This window comes from Trichomonas vaginalis, chromosome I, assembly GCF_026262505.1.
Source record: "Trichomonas vaginalis G3 chromosome I, whole genome shotgun sequence".
In the NCBI taxonomy this organism is placed as follows: Eukaryota; Parabasalia; order Trichomonadida; family Trichomonadidae; genus Trichomonas; species Trichomonas vaginalis.
The window spans coordinates 27,483,349-27,497,017 of NC_067203.1; the positions used below are offsets into that span (position 1 = coordinate 27,483,349).

General features: G+C 31.4%; 5 protein-coding genes across 5 annotated transcripts, besides 2 other annotated features; 2 read left to right on the forward strand and 3 right to left on the reverse strand.

Moving 5' to 3' along the window:
* Positions 1-1,194: 1,194 nt before the first annotated feature.
* Positions 1,195-1,993: a mobile genetic element.
* Positions 1,994-6,445: a mobile genetic element.
* On the reverse strand, positions 2,355-3,722 carry TVAGG3_1060310 (IS204/IS1001/IS1096/IS116 transposases DDE domain-containing protein; the record flags this gene model as incomplete). Its single annotated transcript, XM_001323766.2, has 1 exon — positions 2,355-3,722. The coding sequence occupies one exon, from the start codon at positions 3,720-3,722 to the stop codon at positions 2,355-2,357; it is 1,368 nt and encodes a 455-aa protein (XP_001323801.2).
* Positions 6,446-8,083, reverse strand: TVAGG3_1060320 (mannosyl-oligosaccharide 1,2-alpha-mannosidase protein; the record flags this gene model as incomplete). Its single annotated transcript, XM_001299688.2, has 1 exon — positions 6,446-8,083. One exon carries the CDS (start codon positions 8,081-8,083, stop codon positions 6,446-6,448), a length of 1,638 nt encoding a protein of 545 aa, XP_001299689.2.
* A 1,937-nt stretch (positions 8,084-10,020) lies between these two features.
* On the forward strand, positions 10,021-11,697 carry TVAGG3_1060330 (uncharacterized protein; the record flags this gene model as incomplete). Its single annotated transcript, XM_001299687.1, has 1 exon — positions 10,021-11,697. The coding sequence occupies one exon, from the start codon at positions 10,021-10,023 to the stop codon at positions 11,695-11,697; it is 1,677 nt and encodes a 558-aa protein (XP_001299688.1).
* Positions 11,698-11,699: 2 nt separating this feature from the next.
* TVAGG3_1060340 (small Rab GTPase Rab6a) lies at positions 11,700-12,319 on the reverse strand (the record flags this gene model as incomplete). The annotated part of the gene is made up of 1 exon (XM_001299686.2): positions 11,723-12,319. The coding sequence occupies one exon, from the start codon at positions 12,317-12,319 to the stop codon at positions 11,723-11,725; it is 597 nt and encodes a 198-aa protein (XP_001299687.1).
* Positions 12,320-12,374: 55 nt separating this feature from the next.
* Positions 12,375-13,349, forward strand: TVAGG3_1060350 (protein kinase protein; the record flags this gene model as incomplete). The annotated part of the gene is made up of 1 exon (XM_001299685.1): positions 12,375-13,349. One exon carries the CDS (start codon positions 12,375-12,377, stop codon positions 13,347-13,349), a length of 975 nt encoding a protein of 324 aa, XP_001299686.1.
* Between the last annotated feature and the right edge of the window lie 320 nt (positions 13,350-13,669).

Consider the following 13,669-nt stretch of genomic DNA (forward strand, 5'->3'; position numbering starts at 1 on the left):
TAAAAAATATATTTCATCACTTATATTCTAATTTTTATTTAATGATAAATGAAACCGATTTTAAAAATAAATGAAACAAAGGAGGATGAAATAAATGAAAGTGGAAATGTTCAACAAAAAATAAACGTTGTTAAACCAATTACTGAAATAAAAATTTTTTCATCTGTTGAAGAATTTAATGACTATTATGCTAATAATAAAAAATTATTTGAAGAATTGACAACGTGTAAATTGAATAAAATGTTTAAAGTTGATGGATTCAAAATTTCAAAAATAAAAGGAGTGGTTAGTTTGAAATCTATTCCTCAATCAAGAATCACCTCATTAATGAAAATAGATGATTTAACAAAAAGAATAGAAGAGATTGAAGAAAGAATAAATCAAATAATTGATTTCATAAATCATGACTCGTTGAGCCCGGGTCCTTAAAGCCCATCACTGAGTTCAAGGTTATATTCATCAAATATTTCATTATTAAATGCAACTTCTGCTAGTTTATTTATTTTTTCAATACGATCATTTGAAAGTCTATCGTTTAATTTTTTCTGAAGTTTTTCATTTTCTAGTTCTGAAACTTTATTTGGATGATATTTAAACCCGTTAAATTCTTTTTCCTCAGTTTTGATCATTAATTTACAAAGAACTTTTGTGGTTGGAATTCGTTTAAACCATTTATCATTAATATTTGTTATAAATTCAATATTCGGAATTAATTCCCAAATTTTTGCATTTTCAATTAATTTATTATCAAATGCAAAAGCAATAGGTTTAATATTATGTTTACCTTTATAATATAAACTTTCTACATAATCATCGAAATAAACATCTACTTGTTTAACATTTTCAAGAATTGGTGAAAGAGCATTCATTAATTGATTGACGGTTACGAATCTTGATCCACTCATTTCTTACGAAATAAAAAAAATAAATTATTCATAAATGTAAGACATGAATTTTTAAAGTTTATTTTTTTAAAAAATTATTTTTTATTTCATTATGTATGGGCTGAGTGTAAATGTCTTACAATTTTGAAAATTTTTAAATCTTGATTTATTCAAAAACGTAAGAATAAAAACCGTAAGAATCATACGTTTTTTACTTCATATGTTAAAAAAAATGATACAAAATCGTTCAATATTGTATGAATTCTTACGTTTACAAAAAAAGTCACATAACCCATCATATCCTACTACTTAGCATTTTTTACTATACTGTAATAAAAAATTAATTATAATAAATTAAATGTTTATTAAATCAAATGTTTTCTTTGCAATAATATTTTTAATGTTGAGTAAACAATGTTGGGATCAAGTGTATCATTTTTCAGACCTTTCTGAACAGCTTCAAGCATACTGATGCATTCGACTTTTTTAAATTGTGTCATTTCTTCGAAATCTCTTGTGACTTTTTTGATAACTTTAACACTTCTCTCTGAATCCAGACCTTTAATTTGCAACTTAATCAGAAATGAAGGAACAACACTGGAATATAACTCGATGACAAGTTCATCGAGTCGAAGATTTGGTTGTACACCACTTGTATGTGCCGGATACCATTGTGTCAAATTTTTTCTGAAATTAACTTTAAAAGTACTAAGTAAGATCATGAGATATAGCACTATATGTTTAAACCAACTTATATTTTGGTTGTACACCAACTTGTATGTGCCGGATACCATTGTGTCAAATTTTTTCTGAAATTAACTTTAAAAGTACTAAGTAAGATCATGAGATATAGCAATATATGTTTAAACCAACTTATATTTTGGTTGTACACCACTTGTATGTGCCGGATACCATTGTGTCAAATTTTTTCTGAAATTAACTTTAAAAGTACTAAGTAAGATCATTTATTTTTGCATAATATAATGCCAATATGGTTTCTTTTGATTTTATTTCATTTATAAGCAAATCAGATTTACCCAAAAACTCCACTCCATAAGCGTTCATTTGCTAAATTAAAAAGTGACAATGGGCTAGTCTGTCCCTTTCTCATATAATACTATTTATTTTTGCATAGTTCAATTTTTTTAAATAATGCAAGATATCCCGCCATTAGTTTTCATGAAATAATCCAAAAATCAGCATACACTTGAGAACATAGCAGCTCTACATGTTTTCGCTATTTATTTTCCAATAATATGAGGGGTTCACGGGATAAAGCTTCATTAAGCATAATTGATTACAATATCATCATATATATACCGAACATATAACAAATGGGATATTTGTATACTAAAATAAAAAAGGAGCAAATTATATAATTTTTTCATGCTACTTATAGGTTCAAAAATCTTATAATATAAAAATATTTTCAAATACAAAGAAAATATGTGTTTATTTCAAATTTGAAAATTAGATATCTTGTGGGGTCCACTTTCCTCCTCTGTAATCACCTGTAGGGTTATCCTTAGGAAATCTTTTTGCATTTCTTGCCTTGTTGATCTCTTTTCTTGTTTCTGGTGTAGCTTTCTTTTGATTTCTGGATTTATTTTTCTCATATTCAAGTTTTTGGAGTTCGCGGATTGAAGGAGATATTTGGTAATTATTGACACGATTGTATATTTCTTGTTTGCATTTCTCTCCTTCGTTTTTTTGTAAAATTGTAACAGCCGTACGCATTTCAAACGATTTTGCGTTGTTTCCTTTGGGACACTGAGTAAGCATTGAGTGATGTATCGATTCATTTTGTTGTGTTTGAGCATTAGGATCAATTTCTGGAATCAACTTTGCGGCATCATCTGTAAAACGTTGAAATTGCTTCGCTAAATCAGGTTTTGTAAGTGGCTGAAACACAGGATATTCTTTGTCTTTTTCGTGAAGGCAATTTTCATGCCTTCCGATAAAATGATTTAATGTATTCTTCCATAGGAAAATTTTTTTCGTTGTTTCAATTGGAAGCATGATAATAAAAGTGAACCACTTAATAACTTTCGAATATATCTGATGAAATACTTTTTCTTGGTGTTTTAATGGTCTTCCACGTTTCTTCGGCTCTTCTGCTTTAGATTTGATTGGGAATGCTGGCTGTGATTCACTTTCTTTCTGTTGATTAACAGTTTCTTTTCCTGCTGCTTCTTTATATCCACCATTTTCAAGCTTTTCGAAAGCTCTGCCAACTGCACGTACACAATGACGAGGATCAAGTGTAATTTTAGCATTCGGAGCATATTGCTGGATGATGGCTTTCGTTTTATTGTCATTGTCATGAACCACTGTGGAAACATTTGTAAAGTCAAAATTTGACATCATCCTCTTTGTACATTCTGTTTCCATCATGTTGGATGGGCCTTCAAAGTCTCCTCCAGAGCTCTTTTTTATAACAGTTGTTTCACCAACAACTTTTCCACGGTTGTCCATCATTAAACTTTGGCACGCTGTAGCATTTCTGCCAACATTATAATGCGAATCAGTGCTTAAAAATGTATCTTTCTTCATTGTTTGTTGAGCATTTTTAATAGATTGCTCTTTATATTCTAGTATTACCTTACCTATTTCTTTTTGATGACGGTAAAACTCTTTTTCACTCGGCACTTTAATATTGTTATCTTGAAATAAATTCCTTGCTCGAGTATAAGAGTCACCATTAACAATTACAGAAGCAGTCCAGTGTTTTGGATCGACTTCCTTTGGCGCATTCTTTTCTTGGGAGTTTTTTCTTGCTTCAATTGATTTTTCGTTAGCTTCACGACTTTGTTGTTTGCGTCTGCTTGGTGGAGGCATATTACGTAAATGGTCGGTAAAAATGTAATAAACGTAGTGAATAATTAAAAAGATTGCTTTATATAACAAATATAATCATTTTTTCCTTAGAAATCCCATTATTTGCATAACAATATTTAAAAATATTTTTTTGATATAGTTTACAGTCACATCAATATGAACTATATTAAACTATCAGAAACTTATGTATGTTATTAGTAAAGTTGAAATTTTTATCATATTTACACATTAAATTTAATTTTCATGCATATTTAAGTTTTTTTCAACACAATCTTGTATTGTTAGTACCGACAATATGAAAGAAAGTTATACTGTATTTAATTTTAGCAATAAACAAAAAAATCTAAATTATATCTTTAGATACTAGGATTGATTTAATGACTAAGAACGTTTTTATCAATAATACCATGATTCATAACATATAGACATAACCTAAATATACCAAAGCATTTCTACTTGGAACTAGCGCATCGCCAAAATAATGGGTCAATATTCATTTGACGTAATGCTGATCGAGAGAAGTCTTTATATATAAGCCTTATCACAATGCCACGAATGCACCCAGCTGCAGGCGTGTCTTGTTTAACATTCATTCCTATATATGATGGAACATTAATCAATAATCATGGAAGTATCACTTTTCAAATAACATCATTGTTAAATGAAAGAAAATTGTATGCAAAATTACATTTTGGTAATGGTGAGACGCAATATGTTGAAGTATATATCATTATTATTTAATATACAAACAAACTCTAGTACAAAATTGTATTAATTCAACTTTCATGTCTAATATAAAAACTTTTTTTAAAAAAAGAGATATAATCGTGTATAATATGAGAAAAATGAATATCAATACAAAATAAAATATCAATTAGCTATTGCTGATGACATATCATGAATATTGATCATTTGATTTGATTAATTTTGATAAATATTAGGCTTTTTGCTAGTTACATATTACAATAAGGCTTTTAAATGGATATTTATTGATATGAGCTTATTTCAAAATGACAGTCTTTGATTTATCCACTAATAAGATTTGATGTCACAAAAATCTAGATTTTGGGGCATAAAAACCTAACACCAAATCATAACTTCTGTGCATATACTAAATTGAGTACAGAAATATGTTAATTTTCAGTATTTTTAGAAGAATTCTTATTATCCTTCAAAAAGTCAGTATTTCTGCTGTAATTTTCTACAACATTGTAGTTATTGCACTTTGTCTATGGATTTGTATATATGTTATATATAAATTATATATCTAAACTGCCCATAAGTGCAATTTTTATATAAATTGTTTATTTCTTTAACAATTTCATATGAAATATGCTTTTTTAAGCGTATCAAAGCTGTGTTCTTAATGTGCATGGATATATCAAGAAAAATGTCGAAAAAAAATGTGAATTCACAAATTCACTGAATTTTCACCGTTTTTTGAATTTTGCTACAGCACTAATATTAAATAATACTAAAATCTTCTGTCTTTGTAAAAGAATAAATTCTGACAAAAAGTGCTCGTTTAAATTTAATGATCATCTGTATGACTAAGTGGTAAAAAGTGTTTATGACCAAAAAAGGGTTACATGCTTAGTCTATTTTTCTGACAGGATACTCTAGATTTACATGATCTCTATTTCATATCTCCGTTTTTAGATTCTTCGACAGATTTTATGATAGTAAACCAAGATTAACAAATTTCCGGCATGTTAATGAAGAAATCTGCAGCTACCCTCAATATTATTTCAATAATCAGTATCGTTTCTCTTACAATTTATTTTTTTCTCAATAATTTAACAAGAAATAACAATACACACTTGGTTTTACGTATAAAAGCTAAGTGTCGAACTTAATCAACTTTACTTACTTAGCAAATGAATATTTTTGTGGTTGCGAGTTCTGAATGCTGAAGTTTTAGATTTCTCTATAAATGATATCATTGCACTTACAATGTTGTTCCAGCCTATCGCATAAATCATAGAAAATCCAAAAAAAAATAATATAAAGAAAATTCATGTCATGAAGTTCAAAAAATACCGTGTAACATTAAAATTTGTTATGCATAATACATTTTAGCTATTATTGATTTTTTTTAATTTTCGAGAAATTGAATGGTGAGTCCGATAGAGAAATTTTTAAAAATCCTAGTGCCTCATAGAAGTAATTTCCCTCGTCTCCCATACTTCCAAATGTATGCATATGACATAAACTTTTATGCATTACACAAGTGGCCAATAATATCTATAGAGTAAAAAATTAGAAATTTAATTTTTTTATATGATAGTTATATTTCAGATTTGCGAGCGTAACTTTTTTCTCCATGGCATACTTGTTTTAAGAGCAAATGATCAAAATCGTCCTTCAATTATTGAAGGAGCTGATATCTTTTGAAAATTGAATTGAAAGGGTATTCAATTTTCAAATTTCCTCTCAATTTTGGAAACATATCAACTCTATGAATTAACAATTATGTGCCTTCACAGTTTATCAGTCATATAAGGTGCTTATAAAGAAAAAAGTTACGCTCGCAAAATATGTTTTTATATAGATTTCACATAAAATAATTATGTAATTTCTAAAAAAGAATATTTTTGTTCTTGAATATTAAAGTGTATTGTAGTTTAAAAAGTTTTAAATATGTTGCTAAAATTTCAGGTTTATAGCTCATGTCTAGCATGACTTCTTCGTATGCGCAAAAAATCTGACACGTAAGGGTATCCTTATTTGAAGTTAAGTTTGTCCTTCCATTTCTGCACTTCTTCTTCTGTGAAGTGCCTGAGTGGGTGTCCTTCTGTGTTGAACACCCATTGAGCGGGCGAAATGAGTGAAGTATCAGCAAATGTCAGGTAAAGGTATTTCAATGTCTCTGCGAAGAAGAAACTTTCCTGGTTGCCGTAGGAGCGAGTGTCATTTGCATTGTTAACATCCCTTATATGTCCGAATCCCTTGCTCTTCCTTGCGTATTTATTTATTCCAGAGAACATGTTCCAAGCGTACATCCTAAATTTTGGAAGTCCAGTGAATTTCCACATCACGTAAACACTCTCGCATGATTCCGGCCTCAGCATGTAAACTGGATTTTCTATCTCGAAATCTTTCCCTTCTTTGTTCGAAAACCTCACGCGCTCTGGCCCTACGCCTGTCTGCGTGAACTCGTAAGCCTTCGCGTACCCTGTTGTTAGATCGTCCGCGAGCTGCAAGTCTTCAGCTGCGTGCGGATTCTCTTTTACAGTTCCGACCGCAATCATTCCGCCGGCGAATGTGCCGAGGTGCTCCTGCATCGGATTGACTGAACCGCCTGAGTACACGCCGAGGCCAGTGTAGTTCGACTTCTTTGAGTGGACGACGATCTTTTCCTTGATATCTTTGACAATTTGTAGATATTTGTCGAGGAATGGCCGGGCAACGCCTCGTGTCATCACGTATATCTTTATGATATATTCGTAGTATGAATCTATACCTCCTCCAACGTGGAGATTGCTTCCGCTGAAACTATCTGAAATTAATCCTCTGTTTTTGTAGCGTTCCCACATATTTTTGTATGTTTTCATTGCTAAGTCAATGTACTTGGGATCTCCAGTGAGCATTGAAAGAGAAATGAACTCAAGTTGGTAAGTATTTGAATCAGCAACAGATCTACCGCCGCCTGAACTGTACGATGCTTTAATTTTCCCATTCTGATCGATTCCTAGTTTAACACCGCCGCCAAAAATGCCTGATTCCATAAGAGGATAGACGGCGTCGGCACATTCGACAGCTTTGTCTAAATAGAGCTTGTCAAGAGATAATTCGTACATAGAAACAAATCCACCAACGAACCGAATGAGAAATTCGAATAAACTCCAACTTCCGGATGGTTTAAAATCGTTTTGAATATAATCGCGTGCTCTTTGGTATTCTTCTGTCAGATTCATCAGATAAAGAGTAGAGAGTGAATCAACTATTGTTAATGCAGCATGGAGAGTAGAGCTGCAGCTGTCGCTGTGGGGAACATATTCATCTTCACCCCAACAACGAGTTTTGTATGCATTCCATCCATGCAAAAATGCTTCTTTAATAGCTTGGGCTTTTTCATTGTTCTCTTTTATTAATGGAAATGTTCGTTCATACAAGGGATTTGTTAAATATTGGCGTTTATTGTATGGTAATATGATTTCAGATGCTTGCGGCCTATCTGTGAGAAGTTCATACTTATCTGGTCGCTTAAATCTATTTGTTTGGCTAATTGTTGAATTTATATCAGAATCAAATTTTATTCTAGGGCTGATAAAGGAAAGCAATTCGTATGATATGAAAACAAAAACAACTGCGGCATAAAAGACAAAGGAATATCTATTTAACCTTGAAATATTTTTCATTTTTCATAAATGAAAAGGTGACTTTAAGGTAGTCCCACGAAGAATCTAAACGACAGATTTCCAAATAAATAAGATAAATAGAATCAGTAGGCTCCAAATATGAATGATATGATCTTAGTTTGAAAAGTTACTAAAAGAATAAAAAGATTTGTGAATTACGTTTTAATTTCCATAATTTTTATCAATTAATTATCACGTTATGATTTACATATCAAATTTAATTTCAAATATAAGTATATATCAATATTCATTATTTGTATTTCAAATTTAAGTATAATTGGAGCTTTTGAATAAAACCATAATATTTCCAGCTTACATGATTATAGTTTATTATGTAATATCCGGTTTATCAGGGAAATAATAGATTTGAATTCTTACTTTTGAGGATTTGACAAAAAATAGTATAATGATAATGGATCACTACAGAATTATTTTATATTCAATAAATCATTTTGCGTAAAAGGTGGTTCTTATCATCTATCAAATTTCGTAAGAAGTCTCTTAAAAATCTTGGAGTTCTTCAAGAAACGATCTTGTTCAAGATACATGTCGAGATGCTTTAATAAAATTAATCATAAATCGAAGCAAAACATCACATTTGTTAATAATTTCATGTAATATATAAAATTCAAGATTATAATGTCTACTGAATGCTAACAAAAACGAACAAAATCTCATCTCTCGACTAGAATATTAATATGGTGCAGTTTTTTGTTTAGATCTAATATAAAAATGAATAAAAACTTTACTTTTACACTTTTCATTCAAGTATTTTACTAATATAGATCATGCTTTATCAATGCTTAGTACTATTATTTTTAGAATAAAGGATAATAAGAAAGATATTTGTGATTTAAAATAATTTTTTAAAATTCACCTTTAACTCATCACTCTGTGAGATGTAAAAAGCATTCGCATTACTCATTCTGCTTAATTGATCAACTCAAATTTCCAAAAAAAATTCAAAAAATCAAAAATGAAAATCAAAAATTTGATTTTTCTCTTGAAAAAATCAATTTTCAAAAAAATTTGGAAAATCAAAGTATTGTATAATTAATCAAATCATCAAATGGAATCGTTTTTACTCATAAAAAACATCTAATTTTTGGTTTGGAAATCATATTTATTAAAAACTCATTCTATAGTTGATGCAATGTCATAATTGCTGTTGCAAATATTATTTCCATAACAAAATTCTTATTTTAAGATAGTAAAATAATAAAGTTTTTATTTCAACAACAACAAGTAAATAGATGAATGGAAACGTACTACATTCGCATAAATGTAGTAACTATCGTCTATATTTGAGTTATGACTATTCCAATCAAAATGTATAAAATTGAAATCAGAAATATCAAACAATTATATTCGGTACTGTGCACACATTATAGAGGTCATCGTAATTTATATGTAATTTATATCTAAAAGCCGACTTTTTTTTCTTATTGCAATAATTTTCTCAAATTTTAGTAACTTTTTCTATATTCAAGTTATTTGAATATGTATCATAAGCGACGTAAGAACTCAAAATTACGAGGAATTCTGTCGTTGCATTTTCGAGATGCAAAATTTCGATTTTTAATATGGGGATTTGGCAGGTGCAATCTTGGTGTTATCTCCATGTAGAAGTACTGTTGCAATATAATTAAAATTAACGAAGTTGATTTTAAATTGCATAATGCTGGAGAATAACTGACAATACAACTAAGTATACTATATAAGATAGTTGCTAATTGGAGTAATAAATTAGGCTCCACCAATAATTTCTTTCATCTCTGCCATAACGAGCAGAAAAGAAGCGAACAGTAACCCTAGGAAAAAAGAAGAAGGGTGTCACTTTTCGTGGGACTACCTTTGGTGACTTTTTTGTTCGAATAAATGTAGTATACGATAAAGATAACAAAGATCTATATTTTCATTAATTCTTTTTTTTTTTCATGAGTGAAAAAAACAATTCACCCGCAATTTCTACACGCAGGAATAGCCTATTCCCTGCTGATGTTTTAGAAGTTGCTTATGCAATTGGAGATAATCAGCATAGAAAAAGATTAAAGAATAGTGTTGGAAATTTAGATACTTTTGAATCAGCCCCTGATATGATAAATTCAACACAACTTATCAACCATTTTACAATAAGATATGAAGATCAAGATCCCGTCCCAGAATATTTTCAACAAGTGTTTAACTCAGAAGATGGTTTTGATGATCAAATATGTTCCTTATTGGAATCAAACTCAAAAATACTTTACGAATCTCGTATTTTGTGTTCTTTATGCGATTCTAATCTCGAATTACCGTTTTGTGCTGATGATTCCACTAAGTTAAAAACTTATGAAGAGCAGCAGCCAGATACTAGAGAATTATTCGAAGAACTGATATTTCCTAATTCTACTCCAAAAAGTGAAATTGATCTCAAGAAAATTTTCCCTTTTGTTCTTCCTAAATACAAACAATGGAAAAACTTACAAAAATCATATCGGATCATTCCGAACGCTGAGCGCCTTGATAACAAGCTTAATTTCATGGACTTTATCGGAAATACCTCTTATAAGTGCATCATGATTTCCAGTCAGTCTGGTCATGGGAAAGCTCCTGGAAGAGTGGTACCTTCATCAATTCCAGAATCAACTCTCTATATGTCTCAAGAAATTGATTTAATTAGTATTGATGATGTAAAATGCCACAGAACAGAAATAAATCCTGCTAAAGATAAGCACAGAACAATTAACGCTGTTGCTAAAGAGAGAATGCGCATTTCTCGCAAAATGAAAACAATGATGGACGTTCGAGAGCTTGTTTACTATCCGTTCTATACATTTAACGGTCCTTTGAATACAGAAATACAGCCATTTCCAAATGACTCTCTTCGCTTGCTGTTTTCTGTCATACATGCAATTGAGCTGAATATTGACGAATTGGACACACGATATATTCCAATATCATATAGCTTGGGCCATTTCATTCCATTTCTTAAAGCAGCTCTTGCTCATCCAGAGATGGAATACCACATAATTTGTTCTTCAGCTCATATTGGCTTTTTCTTCGAACTATCAAATGCATTAAACAGTATATCCAACTATCTCCACATGATAGACTTCATTCCTCTCAGAGCAGCCTTTTATTTGTCAGATAAGTTCAACACAAGAAAAATCCTTATTTACAACACTGAAATTGCCAGGTTTGCAAATTCAGTTGAGACAGGTGCGTTCTTGTCTATTCCGATTCGCTGCCTTCAGTGCGCGTCTTCGCTCCACTCCCTCCCGATCAACTTGTCGGTCTACCAGAGCGCAATTGACTTTATCAGTGGCCGCAAATCGAGGCCCAGCATTGCCGGCCTGGAGCAGCTTCGGCTCTACAAAGTCAGATTCTGTAGAGAGGAAGACCAAAGAGTTCACATTTCAGTTTTTCCTCTGTCGCACCACAGTCATGACCAAACAGTCGTACCCAGCTACTGGCCGCTATTCAATAAGCTCAGAAATCCCTACACTTTCTCTCCAAGGCCAACTGTATTCAACAATTCGCTCAGTTTCACGGTCAGAAACGTGAAAGACCCTGACGTAGAGTCTCCACTTTCATTTACACCCGGATCTTCATCATTTATGTTTGTTATTTAATAAAAAAGAAAGAAATTTTTATTTATTAACAGCAGCCACCACTTTTGGCATTGTTGTTTGAGTTGGCATTAAGATTTGCTGGTGCTTTGACGTTAGTTGTTTCCTTTGCTGGTTCAGGAAGGTCAACGGGAGGTATTTCGGCAATCATCTGGAAAAGTTCTTTAATATTGGTAGGAGCTTTAGCACTAACTTCAATAAATTTGCCTTTCTTTTCCTCAGAATAGTTCTGAAGTCTTTCAATCGGAACTTGGCGAGCATCAGATAAATCAGTCTTGTTTCCAACGAAAACTAAGGATGGATTGGCAATATCGCTCACAAGCTTCGTCCAGCGCTCTAAGTGATCAAAGCTTTCTTCCGAAGTAATATCATAAACAAAAACTGCCACTGTCGAATCTCTAATGTAGGAAGGGATAAGAGAAGAAAATTTTTCTTGTCCAGCCGTATCCCATATTTGCATCTTCACAACTTTTCCGTCAACTTCGATTTGCTTTGAAAAGAAATCTATACCAACTGTTGCTTGATGTTCATCAGAAATTGATTCGTAAATGAATTGATTGATAATTGATGTCTTTCCGACAGAAGAATCTCCAACTAAAACCACTTTATGATTGATTGTTGTCATTTAAAATTTAGACCGATAACCGTGGCACTTTTTTAAAGTTTTAAAATTATTGAAAATGTCTTCCTTTGTCGAAATTGGAGGATATTCAATAATTCAAAGGCTGGGGTCTGGTGGGTATGGAGAAATATACGCCGCTAAAAAAGAAAACGATGAAACAATCTATGCAATCAAAACAGAAAGTATCGAAACGAAACAAAAAGGCATGGAGTTAGAAATAAACATATTAAAAAGTCTTCCGCAGGCATCATGTTTTGCTACAGTAATCGATTCAGGCTCAACAGCTGCAGTTAATTATTTTGTCATGCCATTATATGGCCCTAGTCTTGCAGCGCTTAAGTCAAAATCAGAGATTAAACGATTTTCATTATATACTGCATTATGGGCGTCAAAGCAAATGCTATTAATCCTTCAACGACTTCATTCGTACGGTTTTGTTCATTGCGATGTTAAGCCTTCAAACTTTTTGTTGCAACAAAAATCGATAGGAGGGCTGGTTTTGATAGATTTCGGTTTAAGTTCTAAGTTCAGAAACGAATCTGGTAAACATATCGAAAATAAATCTTCTGATGGATTCAGAGGAACACTTAAATATGCCTCTATTAATATACATAAGCTTCAAGAGCCCACACGGCGGGATGACGTAATAAGCTGGTTCTACTCTTTAGTTGAATTAGTGAAAGGACAGCTTCCCTGGCATGATGTCCGTGATAAAAATTTATGTATGTCTTGCAAACAAACCATTACAACAGAGAAACTTTGCCAAAATTTGCCTCCACAAACAATTGAAATCTGGAACCACTGTAGAGACCTCAAATTTGATGAGGAACCAAACTATTCATTTATCATAGAACAAATAGATTCTATTTTCAAAGAAAATGAATGGACTGCGTCAATGCCTTTGGATTGGGAAAATTCAACTTCAATAATCAAAGACGCCACTCCATTTCCAGAATATTTTAATAAATCATCTCAATGCAGTGTATCTTATAGGTCCAATGCTGATGATGATAGATGTTGCTTATTAATATAATAATATTGTTTAATTCTTTTTGTTATTATAGTAAAATATGTTTATTTATTGTATTTTCAACCGCGCGTAATTCATGCATAAAGAACAGTCAAAAGGAGGGACTTCATCGACAACAGAGATATCGACCAAAATATTGTCAATCATGTACAGCATGGGAAGCATTGAGCCTACTATATTTTACTTGATAATGAAGAATTTTAAATAAAATCACTCAAGAAGAGCAAAATTCAGTGCAAAGAAAGCAATTTTTAAAATTAATATTGCCAAAATGGTTGTTTGGTTATCATTGGTTTTTTTGGCAATCTATCGTATCAAAAAAT